The sequence below is a fragment of the Falco cherrug genome, chromosome 14 (genome assembly GCF_023634085.1).
Source record: "Falco cherrug isolate bFalChe1 chromosome 14, bFalChe1.pri, whole genome shotgun sequence".
Taxonomy (NCBI): domain Eukaryota; kingdom Metazoa; phylum Chordata; class Aves; order Falconiformes; family Falconidae; genus Falco; species Falco cherrug.
Window position 1 is genome coordinate 1644181 of NC_073710.1, and position 17974 is coordinate 1662154.

Here is a 17974-nt window from a genome sequence, read left to right on the forward strand (position 1 = left end):
GGTCCCCAGTTTGGCTGTAATACCTCACAACAAGCCAGATAACCAGGGAAGGTTTGGGAAGAGCCCTGGTTATGAGACATGGACTCTGCATTGAACACAAGAGAAATAACTGCTTAGCAGCACTACCCCACGAGCCCCGCTACTGCCTTTCTTATTCCTGGTCTCCCCATCCAGACTGCCATATGCAATGCAACTCACCTTCAGCAGCTCATACATATAAAACCGAATATCAAAGTCTGTCAGGATCTGGTACAGTTGCTGAAACAGATTTGGGGAGGGAGGGAACGGGGGCGGGGGGGGGGGGGAGGGGGGAAGAGAAACAAAAATAAATACTCCAGATTAGGATTAGTTTTGTTTCCTGCACCCCACCTGTCTCCAATCACTGACCCCATTCCAGATCCCCTGTGAACGTTGTCACTCCCGAGGGCTGTCCTGGCCTCAGATCTGCCAGGGTTACATGCTAGGAGATCCAGAGAGGACACAAGAGCTCCTGTGAAATGCTACCAGGATCATTCAGACCTATCATGACTTCTTTCCAGCAGGAGACAGGCAGGCTGTCTGTCCAAGGAGAAGAGAGCAAGCTCTTCAGAGCATGCTGGAGTTGCCACAGATGATCTTGCCTCTCTGTTCACATGCACAGTCATCACAGTGATCTGACAACACCAACAACAGGATTCAGAGGAGGCAGGCTGGGAACACATGGGTAAGGTTTCTGAGTGCTCAAGGTGGGGCAGGGAGAGGAAATCATTAACCAAGGAGCGTGGGCTGGGGAAGCACAAAGGGTAGACACAGCCTCAGAGCTGCGGAGGCTCCCCTCTATCCCAGGATAAAGGCTAACGCAACTCGACAGCACGGAATGCTCGTGGGGCTCAGAGGGCACAGCTCCGAGTCTCAGGGAAGCACTTGTTGCCCGCGCATTTGCCACCCACCCCTCCTCTGCTGTCCTTCTGTGGCTGTTCATGCAGAAGTGACAAAGATCCAGGGTGCACTTTAACCTGCACCGTGCCACCAGCACCATCGCTGGAGAGAACTCATCATCCTGCTGCTCCCACACCAGGTCACAATTGGCCCCAAATCTACCTTCTGCTCTGTATCTGTCCGTGGCAGCAGTGCCAGCCTGACCCTACCGGACTGTGCCCTCATCCAGGGAAAGCAAGGTGAGACACCAGGACAGGGCAAGGAAGGACATTCACAGGGCAGCAGTAGAACCAGACCCCTCTGCCCTTTCTAACCAATAAGGATCATCTCACAGCTCAGTCAAATCACCAATTGCATCAGCACTGGAGCCAGCTGCCCATCATGGGCACCACTTGGCAGCTTCAGGAAAAATCTGAGAACAACGGACTAAAATTCACACTCCAAGAAAGCAGCCCTGGTCCTGGATTCCCTCCAGGCCCACAGAGAGATCCTCAGGATCCTCTCTTACTTAGGGTCAGCTCCAAACAGCCCCACCACCCCCAGTACTGCTCTGGGAAATCATTTGACAACATACAAGTATCACTTACACACACAGAGCTTTAAGAGCTTCCAGGACACAAGGTGCGTTGTATTCTCATGAGCTGGGATGATGCTAATGCTTCGGAGCAACCCACTGAAGCAGGGAGCAAAAAAGACATAGCCAGAAGCTACAGCAGGGATAGATTTCCTGACTTGGTTGCACATGGCTCTGATGCATGGCCCAGGGCCAGCAGAGGACAACTGAGCCCTTCCAGGAGCCCATATAAATGGCTTGCTTAGGTAACGAACACTATGGGGGGGACAGAGATGCTTAAAACATCTTTCTGGGAATCACTACCCTATTCAGCTTCAGCTGGCGACATCAATGCACCTGGGAAGGAGAAGGGCAGGAGAGGCAGCAGCAGAACAAGGCTAGATCCCATCTTCCCCATTCCCAGGCTTCTCTACCTCTGGCTGCCTATAAGCAGGGAGGGGATGGAAGGGAGGTCACCAGTGCGTTTCTTCTCAGGCCCACGATGCTGTAGCTTCACTGACCCATAGCCTCCAGCAGAGGTAGTGGCTGGGCAGCCAGCTTTCAACAGACTTCCCTGGAAAAGCTGCCTGTGAAATCCAGCACACCTGACCCTCCCGCTGCGCCAAGGCTGACAGTGGCTGGCAGCGCCCAGGCTCCGCTTGCTGCAGGACCAGTCCCTGCAGAGGCACGCTCAGCCTCGCCACGGGCAGCCGGGGGATGCAGAAGGCTTTGAAGCCAAGGGAGCCAAGGCTTCCACGGCAAGTGGGTCCCACACAGCGGCTGTCCCAAGAAGGCTTTGACAGTGGGCTCCAAATCCCCTTCGCTCAGCCTAGCAGGGCAGAGCAGACACTTCCTTAACAGACACATCCCATGCTCTGCTCTTACAGCTGACCCTTTGGAGTAAAACCATCAGAAATGTCACTGTGGGGATCACTCAGACCCAGCTAAATATCTGCTCTGCTAGTTGCCAGCACTAAGGATCACACAAGGCCTCAGAGACCTGGGCTGGTCTCCTTTCTCCATACAGAGCGTGAGGAACGGCCAACCTCACCCACAGTCAGCCTCTACCCCTCTCCAGCTTTCAGTGATATTTTGGCACATGTCACGTAACCCACTGTGGACTAATCCCGTTAGTGCCCAAGGAGGCAGAGACATGCTTCCCCTCTCCATGGGGCTGACAGGGGTTGAATACTTATTCTTCGCCCTTGACTAACACAGCTGACTAATTGCAGGAAGCAGCACCTGCAAAGCAACAGGGTGGCTGCAAGGAGCTGTTGGAGGAGAGAGACACTGCTTTGGGGTGCGGGGTAGGCAGCAGCAAAAGAAAAGGGAACAGTTCCCAAATCATCCTGGCCTCGGCAGCCATGCAAGGGAGGAGAATTCTTCATACTTCTCCATTGCCTATGCAGGGCAAGAACTATTTTTTAAAATAACCCTAGATGTACAAGGATAAAACTCATGAACACACTTCCTTCACAGCAATTTGGCCTGAAAACTGACCATGGTGTAGGCTAAGTGGAAGATTTGACTCAAAAGCCTGCTGTCCCCACAACTCCCGCAGGCAGAACATCCTGAGGCAACCTTTCATTGCTCACCTTCCTTGCCCATCAAGGTGCAGCCCACCTTCAGCTGCAAACCTGCTGGTGTGTTTTAAGAACAAACCAGCAAACTCAACCGTCTGCTCCCTTCTTTCCTGAGGGATTTGCCTCTTCAGGGCTACAAATGGCACAGAACCAGGTATGCACACAGACTACACAAAATGTGTGACAGCTGACAGTGGCTGAAGGATAGGTGCCTCATTTCTAGTTTGAAACCAATCAGCCAAAGACATTAAATTTCACAAGTTACTCAACTGACTGCGTTACTCTGCAGCACAGCTATCATTTAAGGCAGATGATTATGGGTAGCCTAAGTGCTCACAGACAACAAGTAATATAGTAGGTCTGAAGAGAAATACTAGCCCTGTACACAAGCTGCCATCCTCACGCAGCAGAATATGCATTTAGTCTAGTTCCAACTCTTCATCCCTGCAAGTGCAAAGCCATCACTTTCACAAGAGCCTAACCAGGTAATTGAAGAAAATGTAATCAGCTCCTTGGAGCTACCATCTAATTCTCCTGTTTATACCATCATTTAAAAACAGCCAAACCCTGTGGAATACCAAGCTTGCACTTCTCATCCAGAATCATCCACAGCCATGGCTTAGGCCCCACAGAACTGCAGGTTCTGCCCATGGACAGAGTGCTGAGGAAACCCAGCAGCCATCGGCATGGGACATGAACAGTTTCCTGCCATTTGAATGGGCAAAAGGGTGAAAGTATTAACATTAACCAAAAAATAATAATGTTGAAGGAAAGAAATTGCCAGAAAGGAGACAACTGAGGACCCATCCAAACTCGTGAGCGACTATTGCCAACAGGACAGAGAAAAACACAATCCTGTAAAATGGTCAGCAATCACTTGCTGTACGCAGGTCGCCCTAAGAACCCCCTCACACACCCTGAAGGTGATTTGCCAGCAGGATGCACGGTGCTCGTCAGTACTGCTGAATCCAGAAGTCAATGCAGAGATGGGCAGATCAGCAGCAGCCATGCCAAAACAAAGAAAAGAGGTCCCTGTCACCAGGATTAGCTCACATGACACTTCAACAGAATTCGGCTGCCTGAGGAGATCAGGACTGTGGAGCAGAGGGGACAACGACTGGGTGCTCTCCAGCTGCTTCATGTATAGAGGTATAGGGCAGGCCAAGACCTCCAGCACAAGTGGTCTCATCTACTCTGTGCACTCTCTGCATGCCGAGGCACCTCAGAGCAAGGGAAGAGACAGCTTGAGAGCCTCTGTATAGAAGAAGATATCCATAGGTACCCATGAGTAGCAGCAGCTCTGTAACCTGCCAGTTAGCTGCGGCCCCAAAAACCTACCCAAACAGGCAGCAGAGCTCATGGGAGTGTAGCTCAAATAACCCACGTGCCCCATAGTAGCTACTGAAATTCAGGTTACAAATCAACTCCGAACACAAGCAGTCACACTGCATGCCCTGGGGGACACACTTGCATTTCCAAGACAAGTTATTCCTGCCTTGTACCAATCAGCATCAAAAGCATCAGTACTTTCTGTCTTGGACTTGTACAGCTGGGAACCTGGACTTCCTTGAGGAGCCAGGCTTTCTACTAGGAGCCTAGAAATGATCCGCTGCAAACTCATGTATTTGCCTCTAATGCAACAGCCAGAGCTAAGCACTGTTACTTCTGCTGCGGCCAGACCAATGCTGCCTTACCGGCTGCAACAGTGCCTGCAATGGCTCTCGGCACGGCTGGGATGGCTGACGTACCACGTGCCCCAAGCCCTGCATTTCTCACTTAGGAGTCCCTGTTGGCCACCGGCCTGAAGTCACTACTTAACGCTCCACTTTGTCGATACATTTCAGTTACTGGGTACCATCTTTGATGATAATTTTTTTCCTCTAACGACATGACAGAGTGGTGTAATCACATTTTGACTAGGAGACACACAAAGCAATCCTCAGCAAGGTGTGCTGCTGCCCTAGCAACCTATTTTATCTCAAGCCATATATCAAAAATAAAGTTAAAAACTTTCCCGCATCAGACTTGTGAAGAGTCCCTGGGTCACCAGGAGAAGCACAGGGGCACATTCCCAACGCACACGCAGCGTTGGAACAGCCCAGCTGATGTCAATGAAGTTCAGGCAAACCAAGCCTGCTTTAATTAGCCCTGAAATTCCACCTCATAGCACTCCTCTCAGGGCTATTTACTTGATGGAGGCGACACTCATTCTCCCCAATCAGAGCTGTCTGGGCAGACACTGCTGTGACTGTTATTCTAGCTTCTGCAGTAGGTCTATACAGGAGGGCACTACAACTGCCACCGCCAGTACGGCTGTGCACAGGGTCCCACCCAGCAGGATTCAGCTCACCAGACCAACCCCAGAGGGACAGAAACAACACGTGCTGCCTCCCAGCATGCAGGGCTGCAGGTAAGATTGTCCACGGGCCAGCTGACAAGCTGCCCTCTTTCCACTGACACCAACCCAGGGTCCTTCTCTGGGCGTTTGGTGTATCTGCTGAAACGGCATCCTACAAGGCACGTACCTACACAATGCTCTGGCACCGTCCCGCTACATGGAACAGAAGAGATCTCTGCAGGAGGGGATGACTGCTGGCTTTCTAATGGCAACTACTCACTTAATTCTCCACCAGTGACTTAATGACTGAGGGTACAGATTCACAAGAGGGAAGCAAAGATACCATTAAGACGGGTGTGCCTGCTTAATGATATATCGCTTTTGTGTATCAGCTTGCTGCTGCGAGCCAGAAGCGTTTCAGTAGCACAGGCAGCTTGTAGCTGCACTCAGACAGAAAGACCCCAGTTTTGGGAAGGAGTAATACCACTTGGAGCACCCCAGAAATCTGAAGAGCCACAGAATAGGCCACAGCCTCTGGCAAGCAGAAGAGCTCTCGATATGCATCCATGACTGCTCAGCCCCTCCCCCCAGGCCCACTAACAGTGGGAGACAGGCTCTCCAGCCTCTGCCACCCCACACTCCCCAGGTCTGAGGGATTCCAGCCCAGATCAGTGTCACCTGCTCCATCAACTGCACTGCTGTAAATAGAGCATCACAGCACATGGATTAACTTGGGCTGAATATATAGCACAGCAGTAATGACTAAACTGAGAGGGGACTAAGAATACCTAACCTGTTGAACTTATTCCTCGAAGCTGGGAGGAGATTCAGCACACAAGTTTTTTATTTCTTCCCATCTAGAGGTTTCTCATTTACAGGGGGAATGAAGGTCAAGCTGACATAGGTGAAAACTCCGAACTCCCCCATAGCCTGAGGAACATCTGACAACCCAAGACCACAGCACTCGACAGAAATGGGAAGCCTCCCCCCTCCACACTCAGGCAGACTCACCTTAAAATCTGTGTTATTGATGTACTCAAACACCAGAGCAGGGGTCTTTGACTGCAAGAGAGAGAGAGAGTCATGGTTTAAAACAGCCTCTTGACCTTTCTTTGCTCCAAGAGACCTGGCAAAGCTTTTGCTTCCTACCCAACCTTCACTGTGAAGAGCGAGGCAAGAGCAGGACAGGAAGAGAAACACAGCCCTGGTACCGCAGCAGAGGCAAGCCCCGCTTATAGCCCACACATCAAGCACCCACACAGAATTTTGGCCAGTGCTGCTCCTCCCCACGCTATGGGGAAGAGACAGCTGAGACGTGGGCAAGGCAGAAGATGTCATCAGGGGCTAAGGCCTCACAGCCCATCGCAGGAGGAAGGTCAGCCAGGACTGCCAATGCTACACCAGCATCATTTCCTCTTCATGGCTGCCAGCCGGGAGTCACAGTCCTCAGCCAGCTGCTAGTCAGAGAAAACTTCCCGGGAACGGGGTAACTGTGGCAATGCAGACAAAGGATACGACCTCTGGTCACTGGGCAGGACAGCAACCAGAAGGATGAAGAGTACTTAATGCCCAGTTGCCCTGGCAGATACTTACATCCCAGATGCCAGACAGAGCCGGAAGGCTACAGGCTCTGCTTTCCTACAGAAAACTTGTAGGGCTACAAAACTACTCCCCAGCCAACCACGGGAAACTCACAGAAGGGGTGTAAAAGGGTCTGGGAAACACAGAGAGGAACATGAGCCCATCCAAACCAACCCACCTCAGGAGACCCTAATGAGCTGGACACTGCTCACCCCTGGCTGCCACGAAGGCACAGGCAGAGGCAGCACCTAACCTAAGCTCAGAGCAGAAGTTACGGGGCGGTGCCTGCCCCATGCCTGCAGCCAGTGGGGAGGCAAGCCCACCACACACAATGTGACACACAGGCACCTACCACTGGATCCTTGACAGTGTCAATCAGGTTAATGATGTTGGTGCCACCACGTAGATTCTCCAGAATCTTAACCTCACGTTTTATCTTCTTTTTCTTCACTGGCTTAAATAGACAAAAGAAATTAGAAGTGAGAGTCCTTTCAGAAATTAACACTGATTTCTGCCACCAATTTTGACTGGAATACATTACCTCCCCTCCTCTCTCTGCTCCCACCCTCACAAGGGAACGTTTTTAGCTTCAGAGAGGAGACAGACACATTGCATGAACTAGCACCTCTCTCTCGTCAGTGAAAGGTTTCCACTCACCAGGGGAAAATGAAACCACTCTAGACAAACATAATTGTGACTCCAGTAACTGTGGTTAAAAGCACCTTGGACTGCAATGTAGAAATCTCAACACACTCATTCTATGTTATACATTTAGAGCCACAGGACAAGCACGGTGGAGCTCGTATCTCAGGTTTTGTTTACCAGCACAAACCATTTTTTTAGTCCTTAATCCCACCCCATTTCCCAAAGAGTACTTTAATTCAATGAAGCGACAGCTGAGAGTCTCCAACACCAAGACTTCTAGTAAGCTCAGACACTGCTATGCCTAACTATGTGCACGTGTCTTTTGCAACCACCTCAAGAGCACAGACCCAACTGCACTGCATGCCATTGCATCCATATCCCATGATTATTTTTAAAGCCTACAGACATCTGAACAGTTTTTGACTCCTCCTCGAATCTGCGCAATCCCAGGAACTCACTTTGCAATGTAAGCTTTTCTCTGGACATCACCCTGCAGAGAGTGACAAAGAACAGCTGGTCCCAAGGCAGGGGCTTGGAGGTTGGGTTAGCTTTTACACTCACTGATCCAGGTTCACTTCAATGCAAATGAACAATCATTTTTGTAACTCATCCACTCCCGGGACAACTCTAGCTCTGTGCCTGCTGGAAAGGAAAGGCAGCTTGGAGCAACTAAGCGGTGAGGCTTTTTAAATGAGCCTTGGCTAGTGATTGATGTGGACACCACCAGCTGCAAGTCACTGAGTCTAGCAGCCCTTCACTGCAGAGCTGGACATCCCCCCTGCACCAGCGGGACCACTGCAGAGCCACCTTGCATTGCCGCTGCCCTACCTCTGAGGTTTGATGATGAAAATCACTCCTCTCCAGACATGTAACTAACGTTCACCATCCAGCATGGGGTCTGGTGTGCGAGAAGGGGAGCAACAGGGAATGGCAATGAGGTATGAGGCACCTTATTACCAAAGTGACGCATGTGATCAGATGTCTGTGTGAAGGACAAGGAGCCACAAGAGCTCAACAGCTCATGCTCACTGCCTTGCCTCTGCCGCAGCCTCCCACGCCAGTGATGGTTGCAGAGTGCTGATGGGGCAACTCACACTCCTGTTACAGGCAAACCCAAGGCAAGTCCTGGTTTCAGACCCCTCACAAGAATGTACGAGCAGATGGGAGAAGGAACAGAAGCTTTTTATGCAGTGGGAAAATATGGCATTTATGTAAGTGATAAAATATGCCATCTTTCTAGGCTCTTCAGGTGGATGAAACCTTCGGATTCGAATCCTGCCCTTCTCCTCTTCCAAGTTAAAAAGCTGGAACTAGACTTTCAAGCCAAAAGATGAGAATCTCAGCCTGAAGCAAAGTGCCAAAAATAACACCAATGCCGGCACAGGGAGCGTCAGCACCTCGTAAAGACACTGTGGAAAATGGCAGCAAGGCCACCACAGCTGTCAGCCAGCACTGGAGCGGCGCAGGGCAGGGGTCACTGGGGAGGGGGTGTCAAACAGCCCTGGGGCAGTACCTAGGCACGGCTGGAGCTGGAATCAGCAGAAGTGAGGGAGGGCTACATTTCTGAACCTGAAAGGAAGATGCTTCATTAGGGACTAATTTAATTTATGTCAGCATGGGAACAGACACCACCCTCGCATCGCCCACACGCACTGATCTTACCAGAAGGCCAAGATGGAATTAGAGGATGTGATTCGGTTATTCTGTTCGTCCAGCGAGGCAGATGCACACACAGGCTATTTTCCAAGGAATTTCAAAGAGGGAGTTGAGTGACAGCCATCCTGAAGACACTCGCTGAATGGCCTGGCTACCAAGAGATACGCATCACAGCCTCTCTACTGCAACACCGGCACCTGACGAGGAGCCGAAACAGTGCCTGAACACAGCCAAGAGGACCCCAAGCCCACTCTGAAATGCCTTTTCCTTAGTACTGTAGTTATTTCAAGGGCCTTTTGCATCAGCTAAGTAGGGGAAGATATCCCTCTGAGATTTCCCTTTCTCCTTCCATAGCAACACCACTCCCACTGGGGCAGGTGATGTTGTCTTCCAGTCACTTCCATGTTTCCACCTTTTTCAGGATGGCAAAATGATGCCCTGCGTGATCTCCACCAGAAATATACCCCTACCCACAGCACACTTATTAAAAGACATGAGCAGACAGAATCAGAGACTTTTGGAAAAAAGGGGGGGGGGGGGGGGGGGGGTGGAAAGGAAGTTGGTAATTTTTTAATGAAATGCCTGCAGATAATCACCACCAGCAGCATCTCTGACATCACTGGGGGAAGGACACTCCAGCACATACTGTCTCAGAAAGAGGGAGAGTTACAAGCCACTCACTGTTTGTGCATTTTCCTGCTAAGCCGCAGCAGCACAGAGCTCAGGCCAGGTTATCCACACATGGTAACGCTACCTCCACACTGTAAGCAGCCCATCATCTGAGCACTCTCCCTGCCTGCAGCCAGTGGTCAGGACAGCGTGTTCCATCACAGGTAAACAGGGATGAGGTAGGGAGAAATGCCATGGGCTGTAACGTCATCTTGCAGGAAAAGATGTTGCCTGGAAGTTTCCTCAGAGAGCAATGCAGGGGAACAGAGTACTTCCCCATTTCAGATTTGCAGGCAAAAACCAGTGGCAACTGCTGGCCTCCACCCCACCCCACACACCCTACCAGCCTACCCAGCCACACACCCCCTCCTACCCACATGTTGTCCCATGCCATTGCTCCAGCCAGAACTGCAAATGCCCTCTACTACCCAAAAGCACATCACCAGGGCTCTGGTTTTGCCCAGTAACTGAATCCAAGCCCAAGCATCGGGCAAGTCAAACACCTTGGTGCAAACCACTCCAGCATGCAGCCAGTACTGAACTGGAACTAACTGTTCACAACCAGAGAAACTCTGCTGACTTCCCTCCTGTCCCCAGACCCCATACCACTGAAACCACAGGCAGTCAGCAGCATATCCTCCAAGGACCAGGATTAAGTCTGGGTTGCTACAACTGTCTCTCAGAATCACTCGATCTGTCTCTCCAAGGATGCTGACTCCAAACACACATGGATTAAATGTGAACGGAAGCTATTATGGCCTCCAACCATCTGCCTTTCCCAGCAGGGGTGGCTTCTAAAACACCAGCCCTTGCAGCCAGAGTATTTTTAGCAATACTCATTCAAGGCTATTTTATTAAACCAGTCTATGAACAGCAGCATTTCAAGTTGTGTTTCCTACATGGCTCAGCCCCCCTGCCCTGGGAGGGGGATTTCCAGCAGAGGAACGGAGCAGGAACCTAGTGGACAAAATCAACTGCTCCCAAGTGTGATCCACCTGTGTTTGCAAGGTGACATTTCATACAGGTGGAGACTCCAACTTGATTTGTTCCCACAGCAGAGGCATTCCAAAGCTTTCCTCCATGCTGGGATTCTCCAGTGACCAGTATGAGTCAAACCCTCACTGCAGCCTTTCCCTCTGAGACAGGCTCCAACAGAGTCCCTCTGCTCTATGCAAACACTTATTTCCATGAAATCTGTAGAAACTTGACAGCTTGGAGACTTCTGTTGCATTTGGTTGAAATTGGCCAACCAGTGCATAAACTACTGGGGGGGGAGGAGGGGGAGAAAGTCTGACAGACAGCAGGATTGCATAAGGCTCGTTTCCATAGGAAACCAGGCTAAAAGACATGTCTCAGTTTAACTGTGTCTGCACTGGGAGGGGTTTAATTACTTCAACTGCAGCAGTACTCTTAGAACAACAGGACTGTCTAGCACAAGCCAGTTTTCCAGTTTCCCAGGAAATTGCTTCCTTCCTCAGGCAAACTGGAAGTGAGGTGGCTGTAGACAGTGGAGACAAAACATGCAGCTCACGGCTGCCCACTATGCTGAGTGCCCAGAGCAGAGGGACAAGGTGACCTCCAGCCACAGAATGGTCTCTGCTAGACCTGGCAGCTCTGACTCGACTGTCCCCAGCCAGCCACCCTCTGCTGCAGGTCTCCCACCCTACCAGGCAAAAGGATCCCACAAGCCCTTTCAATCCACTCAAAAATCAGGCAGAAGAGGCGATGACAGTGGCCTTTGCTCTCTCAACTGCCTTTGCCCAAAAATCACAGAGCATCAAGCGATGGCATGCCCTCTGCAGAAGTGAGAAATAACATGGGATAAGTAGTTGCTTTGCAGTCAGGTACATGCAGAAGAAAACACCTCTCCGTGACCAAAAGATCAGATCCTCAAGTCATTTTCCATGAAATCATATAAGCTTGTAAGCAGGGAAGGAGTCCAGCTGCAGCAAACACCAGCTGGGAAAATTAACATTGTTTGCTAAAATAAACTTTTAAATACAAGGCTGCAACCATCACTTCCTGTCTTGAACGAATAAATGGCTGCCTGTTTAATCATCTTTTTTGCTTGGTTTCTAAAGCAAAGGGAGTACACTCTTCCATCAGATGCTTCAGTTCAAGCCTTCCCCACCAACCTGGGGACCCACCGCCTGAATTCAAGCGAAAAGAGAAAATAAATTTGTTATCCAAAGTTCTCTGCACTCTTCCACAATGAGAAAGAAAAGTATGACCAGGAAGGCATGTGAAATATGAGTTAAATCCAAAGCATAAAAATAATTTTCATTAGCCAAAAGCAGACCGCCAGGCAGTGCACACGCACTGCTAGCTGAGAAGCACACGTACTGCTCTGAAGGAGTCACCGAAGGTGCAGGGTTTTGCCCAGCAGGTGCTCTGAAAAAGAACTGGGGTTAGCGCAGCGGGGAAGAAGGTTTAGCAGTCAAAAGATACAAATCCATGAGAAACTAAAGGAATTTATTCCACTACCCTGCAAAGAAAAAGATTTATTCTCTGCTCACCAAAACTGAATAGCCCAGAAACACCATGATGCTTCCAGTGAACAAGCTAGGCAATCTCAACACACAACATCCAGGACCAGCAAAAGGCTTGAGCAGCATCCTTATGACAGGCTTTAAACATTTAAAAGCCAGCACAAGCAGCTCATTCGTCTCTAGCAAGTATTATTGAAAGGATCACAATAATCGGCCTATAAAGCCTGATGCCAATTACTCAATAGGAAAATTGGCTTTGGAGCAGCAGTGCTTATTTTGCCAGACATCAGCTGGGAAACCAAATAATCGTATTCACAAGAGCTACAAAATCAAGGAGCCCACTTAGGTTAATATTCTGTTGGTTGTTTGCACCTTACAACTTCCATTATGGGCACTCAAACTTTCCCGAGCTGCTCTTGAATTTTAGAAAAGAGGGGAGAAAAACCTACCCTGAAACTGCTAAAGCACTTTTGCTTTTTTATTTAAGTTTGGTAGAAGACACCAGCACGTGTTTTGAGGGTAGTGCCATTCTTTCCCTCAGAGTGCCTTCCCTCCCCTCACAGCTCATCCCGAAACAACCCTCCTGGGGCTTCAGGACTGCCCATGACACATCGAGACTTCTGCAGTCAGCTAAAAGGGAGATGCCAAAAGGACCAAGCCCCGATCCCCACCACCAGCGTTACAAGGGATGAGAATCATTCTTTCAGACTCTGCCCAAGGCCACTGCGAACAGACAGGTGCAGTAACTCACCCTCCCCCACGCAGGAGCCCCAGTTTCGCAGCTCACCAGCTCCTCGGCGCTAGAACACCACCACAAGAGTTATCACCTGCGTCTCCAGGCCTCTGCGAGACACTTGGTACCGTCTCAGTTGGTCGCAACTCTGAACAAGGCTGGACTCCAGCAGGCAAGTGTGCCAAGCTCAGTGTGGGCAACTGGTGTTCAAAAGAGAAGAGCTGTGTACCCAGCTCTCTTGCAAAAGGGCTCATTTCAAGACTGCCAGAGGAGGAAGTGGGCCAGGGAGAGCTGATTCAGTGCATGCAAATGCAGGAGGAGCAAGAGACGCAGACAGCTACCAGGAGCAGGCATTGAACAGCTTTGATGGAAGGTCACCGATGCAGTCAAAAGCTCCAGCCTGAGGGCCCAACATCATCCAATGCTATTTCCCTGTGCAATCCCTTCTGCACACTAGCACAGAAGTCAGTTCAGCCCCCATCTAGAACACGCTGCTGACCTATGTGGGCTTTAAAGCTTTTAGAGACAAAATTCACCAGAGCCATAGGGCTACCTCCCCCAAATGGTTCTCTAGCTACCAGAGTGATAATTTGAGTTCAACGCTGGCAGGACCTTGCAGCAGTGCCCATTATGAGCTGCAGCTCTGGAGGGTTCACACAGCCCTAAAAGGGGGAACAGGGGAAAAACAAACCCAAACAAACAAGAATGCATTTGTGAAACCACGTACATGGTTGAAAGTTCCAGTTCACGGAGTCAGCACAGAGGGACAAAAGCCACCAAAGGGGAAAGGGGCTATTTCATCACTGCTGCAGAACCTCCATTTCACTGGTCCCTCTCCTTGTAACTGCATTCTTCCCCTAACCTCCGCCTGCGTGTTGTGCCTATGCAGACAGTAACTATACAAGGAGACAAAACAGTCTCTTTATGTGATAGGTTTAATGCTCCACAGGCAAGTACAGTGTACATAGAAACATACGTGCATCAGGAAAGCAAGAGGACTCTGCACAGAGCTGACAATATGGATGCTGTAATCTCCACCTTGAGCGGACACTCTGATGGTAATCGGTACAACAGAACAGGCTGCGAAAGGCGCTGTGGTACAACTGAAGCTCACTGACAGCTGTAACTGTAGGTAACTTTAACAGCAGCATTCTTGCCATAAAGAATCTCCCATAGAAGTTACAAGCAACATGGAGAGTTTATCTTTGGCTTTTACAGTGGCAACTTGCAATGCTTGTTCGCATCCCCCAAGAACACCGCTACCCGAGAACAGAGGATTCACTTTTCAGGCACGCAAGGAGACTGGCAGACACTTCGGAGCTGCAGCAGAAGAAGCAGCGAAATGAGAAGTTCATCAGAGACAGCACAAAGGCTTCAGACTGACCTCAGCAGCCCACCAAAACTCTAAATCTATGTGGCTAGGTATGAAAGAGCAGAGGTGTGCTTTAGATACCTGCACTGGATGTAGACAACACATGATTCACTGGAAACAAAGACTCAAACTTCCTTTGTACATGTCAAGGAAAGTCAGACCTCATCCTGGGAGTCAAACCTTAGTGTCACATTTAAGCAAGACACAAAAGCACATACAGAATGTGTTCACACATTCCCTCTTCCTGGCTTGGCCCGCCCCTTAGCATGTAGGACGCATGCCCACAGCTGTACCGAGGCCAGCCACATTAAAAAGCCTACAGAAACCTCTTACACCAGCTAGGGACTGCAGGAGCACAGCTGTGGGCTAACTCCATGACCTACTACCCATGAGGGGGTAGAAGGATCAGTTCAGTGCAGAGTCCTCCACTACCTACCAAGGTGACTTCAGCCCCATGGCTTTTTTTGCTGAACCTTTGCTCCCTAAACAGGCTGAAAAAGTGGGGAGTTGCCCTCTGCCTCACTTCTCAAGATAAAAGCTTTTGGAGGATGCTTGGCAGGGGGCGTCTGTGTGGCAAACCAGGGCTCCTGCCTCACTGCTATGCACACACTGTCCTACCACAGCATGTCCTGAAGTCTAGAAGCGACCTGCTTTTGCCTCTTTTTAGAAGAGCTGCAGAATTTTCTGGGAAAAGTGACATTAAGAGCATCATAACTGCGAAGAAAGGCACTTGACCCAGGGAACAGTAATGATAGTCATCTGCGTGACCTTAATTCTGCTCCTCTGCTGACACATGTTATGACCACAACTAGCGACACGAGCACACCCCATTTTCCTGTACGATTATGCCCAGTCCTGCACTTGGGGTAGCAAAAGAAAAAGGCAACACTGGGTACTCTCCAGGGAAACGAGGCATCTTGCTTTATGCAAGCCCAAAACGCCTGGGCCACTGTGATACCAGAGCCATTAGCTCCCTGGCCTTGTCCAGTGCTAAAGTCTTCATAGGGCACTTAAACAAGGCAAGTGGCTGCCAGAAGAGGAAGAGCAGTTATCTTGTTCATGCAGCACTAGACTAGGACCTATGCTCTAGTCTCAGCTTTGTTGAGGCTAAGGGACTTGCCCAAAGTCACACAGGAAATCTCTGTGGCTCAGTTCTGCATCAGAGAAGGGGTGATAAAATTTCCTGACCTCTCTGGAGGCGGGTACAAGATGTTCAGGTAGCACAGCACCAAAGAAGAGGAGGAAAAAAAAGGCGGCAGAAGTACTTGCTACACACCAACTTGAGCTCAGTAAGGATAAGCTGCTTCAAAGAGCAAGGCTGGGAAGACACATCAGTCACCTCCCATGAGCCATAGATATTAAAACAGTGACTCTTGATAAAAATCACTCTAACACGTAACATAAATTGTCCTCTCCAAAAACGTTAAAGAGAAAGGAGCAATCCATTGCCCAGCAACAGCAACAGTCTTCCCCTTTGTCCCAACCCTACAGCCACACAAAAACGTGAAAACTTTCGGTTGCATTCCCCACCTCACAGGATCCAGCCTGAATCAGCAGGAACAGAGACACCCAGCCTCTTTGCTAAGGCTCCACTGTAGATACATGCAATTATGATTGCAATTAAGTTTGAGTCTAGCTACAGGAAACCAGAGGCACTTTCCACAGATCAGAGTGATGTTATTGCCACACTTCATGTGTTTTCATAACGCACACAACACGGTGCTCTGAAACTCACTTTTCACTGACCCACTTTCCAGTGAGAAGAAAGTTCATCTTTATTTATCTGGACTTTCTGCTTTTCCTTGCTCACTCACAGGAATGCTGTCTGCATGCTAATGCAAGGGGGGGGAGAGCCAGGGGAACTGGTAGCAATACCATCCACTTCAAATCTGGGACAATCCGGTCCCCTGCTCGCAGGGCATTAAGGCAACACATTCAGGCCCCAAGGAGAAGGAGCACCCAGCCGCCCTCAGATGACTCTTGCCAGCTGACTCACAGCCCAATGCTGACAGGCTCCCTAGACATGACAGAGCTCAGCTGCCACAGGGATAGGAGCATTGCTCCAGGGGAGGCTCTTTAGGCTGGAAAGAGTAAAGGAAGAAAATTTCTGACTACTTTCCCTGCAGTCTCTTCTAAGCCTCATTGTGCATTTCTGCATGGGACAAGGCCTAGGATCTCAGCAAACCACAGCAGTCCCGAAGACACCATCAGGGGGTCCACAGCAGCATGCAGAAGCGCATTTCCCCCAGCCAAGCCACAAGCCATCTCACCTCAAAAGCCTGCTTTGCACTGGCTACCTTTGACTACTCACTCATAGCAGAAACTCCTGCCTGCCCCTGCTTAAAAAAACAAAACTCAAAACCACGTTAGCATCCAAAGGAGGAGGCAGCCCAAACAGCATGCCAGCGGAACTCAGCTCTGTGAGGACGAGTGAGCTTCAGCACTCTGCCCTGATGTCAGGCTCAGCCACAGGTGCTCTCCCAAACAGCTCACCTGGCCACCACCTTTACCACAGCCAAAGCACGGGTATGCGTACTTCCTCCCAGAGGCAGACAGGAGGTCGTACCTTGCCTCGGAGCGGTGCTGGACAAACCATAACAAGTTCTCTCAGAAGCCAAAGAAGATCCCAAGGAAGCAGGCACAGTGAGCGAGTGAGGATATCAGCAGAGACAACCAGCCACACTATTGGAGCAATCTGGCAAATGCCTTAAGGCTACAGCCCTGCAGAGAGACTCGTGTCCTAGGTAGCTGCTGTGCTAGTCTTAGTGGCTGCAAGGGCAGATTAAGCTCAAACTCCCCTGCACGCTGCAAACCAACGTGTGTCCAAATTCTCTGGAATACCCATGGTCAGACGCTGGCTTCCATGTGCCCCTGGGGAACGAGTGACAAGTGTTGCTGGTTCAACAAGTGACAGCCACAAGTGTCAGCCAAGCTGAAACCAAAAGCACCCCAACTCTAACCTTTCATTTCTGTTTTTAACACCCCCAGATCAGCAACACAGATTGCTGCTAGGACAGTTACCACAGCTCACCACGAGCCTGCTGCTTCAGTGCTGAGCACAGTGAGGTGTGCCCTGCAGTGGCTAACCCATGCTTTCAGCCATCCCAAACTCCAACCCATTACTGTCGTACAAAGCTCCCCACATGCTGACCCCACTAAGGCCAACACATCAGAATACGGGTTACTGATGCTGACAAACTTCAGATGGCCTCTTTCGGTCTCCTCAAGTTTCCATGCTGTTTTTGGCCTGCCTGTGGTGAAGTTCTTTTGCATGTCAGATCCTCTAAAGGACAGAATATAAAATTTTGCCTGCTTTTTTGACTGCTGAGCACCCCACAGCCTGGCTCTGAAAAGGCCATATGCCAGCTGCCTAGAGGTTAAGAGAAGGATTCCCCCCTCCAGGCTTCACGTCCCTATTGACACGGCAGTGCCTGGGC

The 17974-nt window shown here is 50.1% G+C and overlaps 1 protein-coding gene across 3 annotated transcripts in view; it reads right to left on the reverse strand.

Moving 5' to 3' along the window:
- CSNK2A2 (casein kinase 2 alpha 2) overlaps positions 1-17974 on the reverse strand; it is a 28044-nt gene that overhangs the window by 9030 nt on the left and 1040 nt on the right. For 2 of the 3 annotated variants that reach the window (XM_055726501.1, XM_055726503.1), the window contains exons 3-5: positions 7326-7427; positions 6404-6454; positions 199-258 (exon numbers count right to left, since the gene is read on the reverse strand). In XM_055726501.1, the coding sequence (XP_055582476.1) occupies positions 199-258; positions 6404-6454; positions 7326-7427 (213 nt within the window). Of the gene's footprint in view, positions 1-198; positions 259-6403; positions 6455-7325; positions 7428-13259; positions 13435-17974 lie in introns of those variants that run through there. The other variant, XM_055726502.1, reaches the window with a different exon arrangement.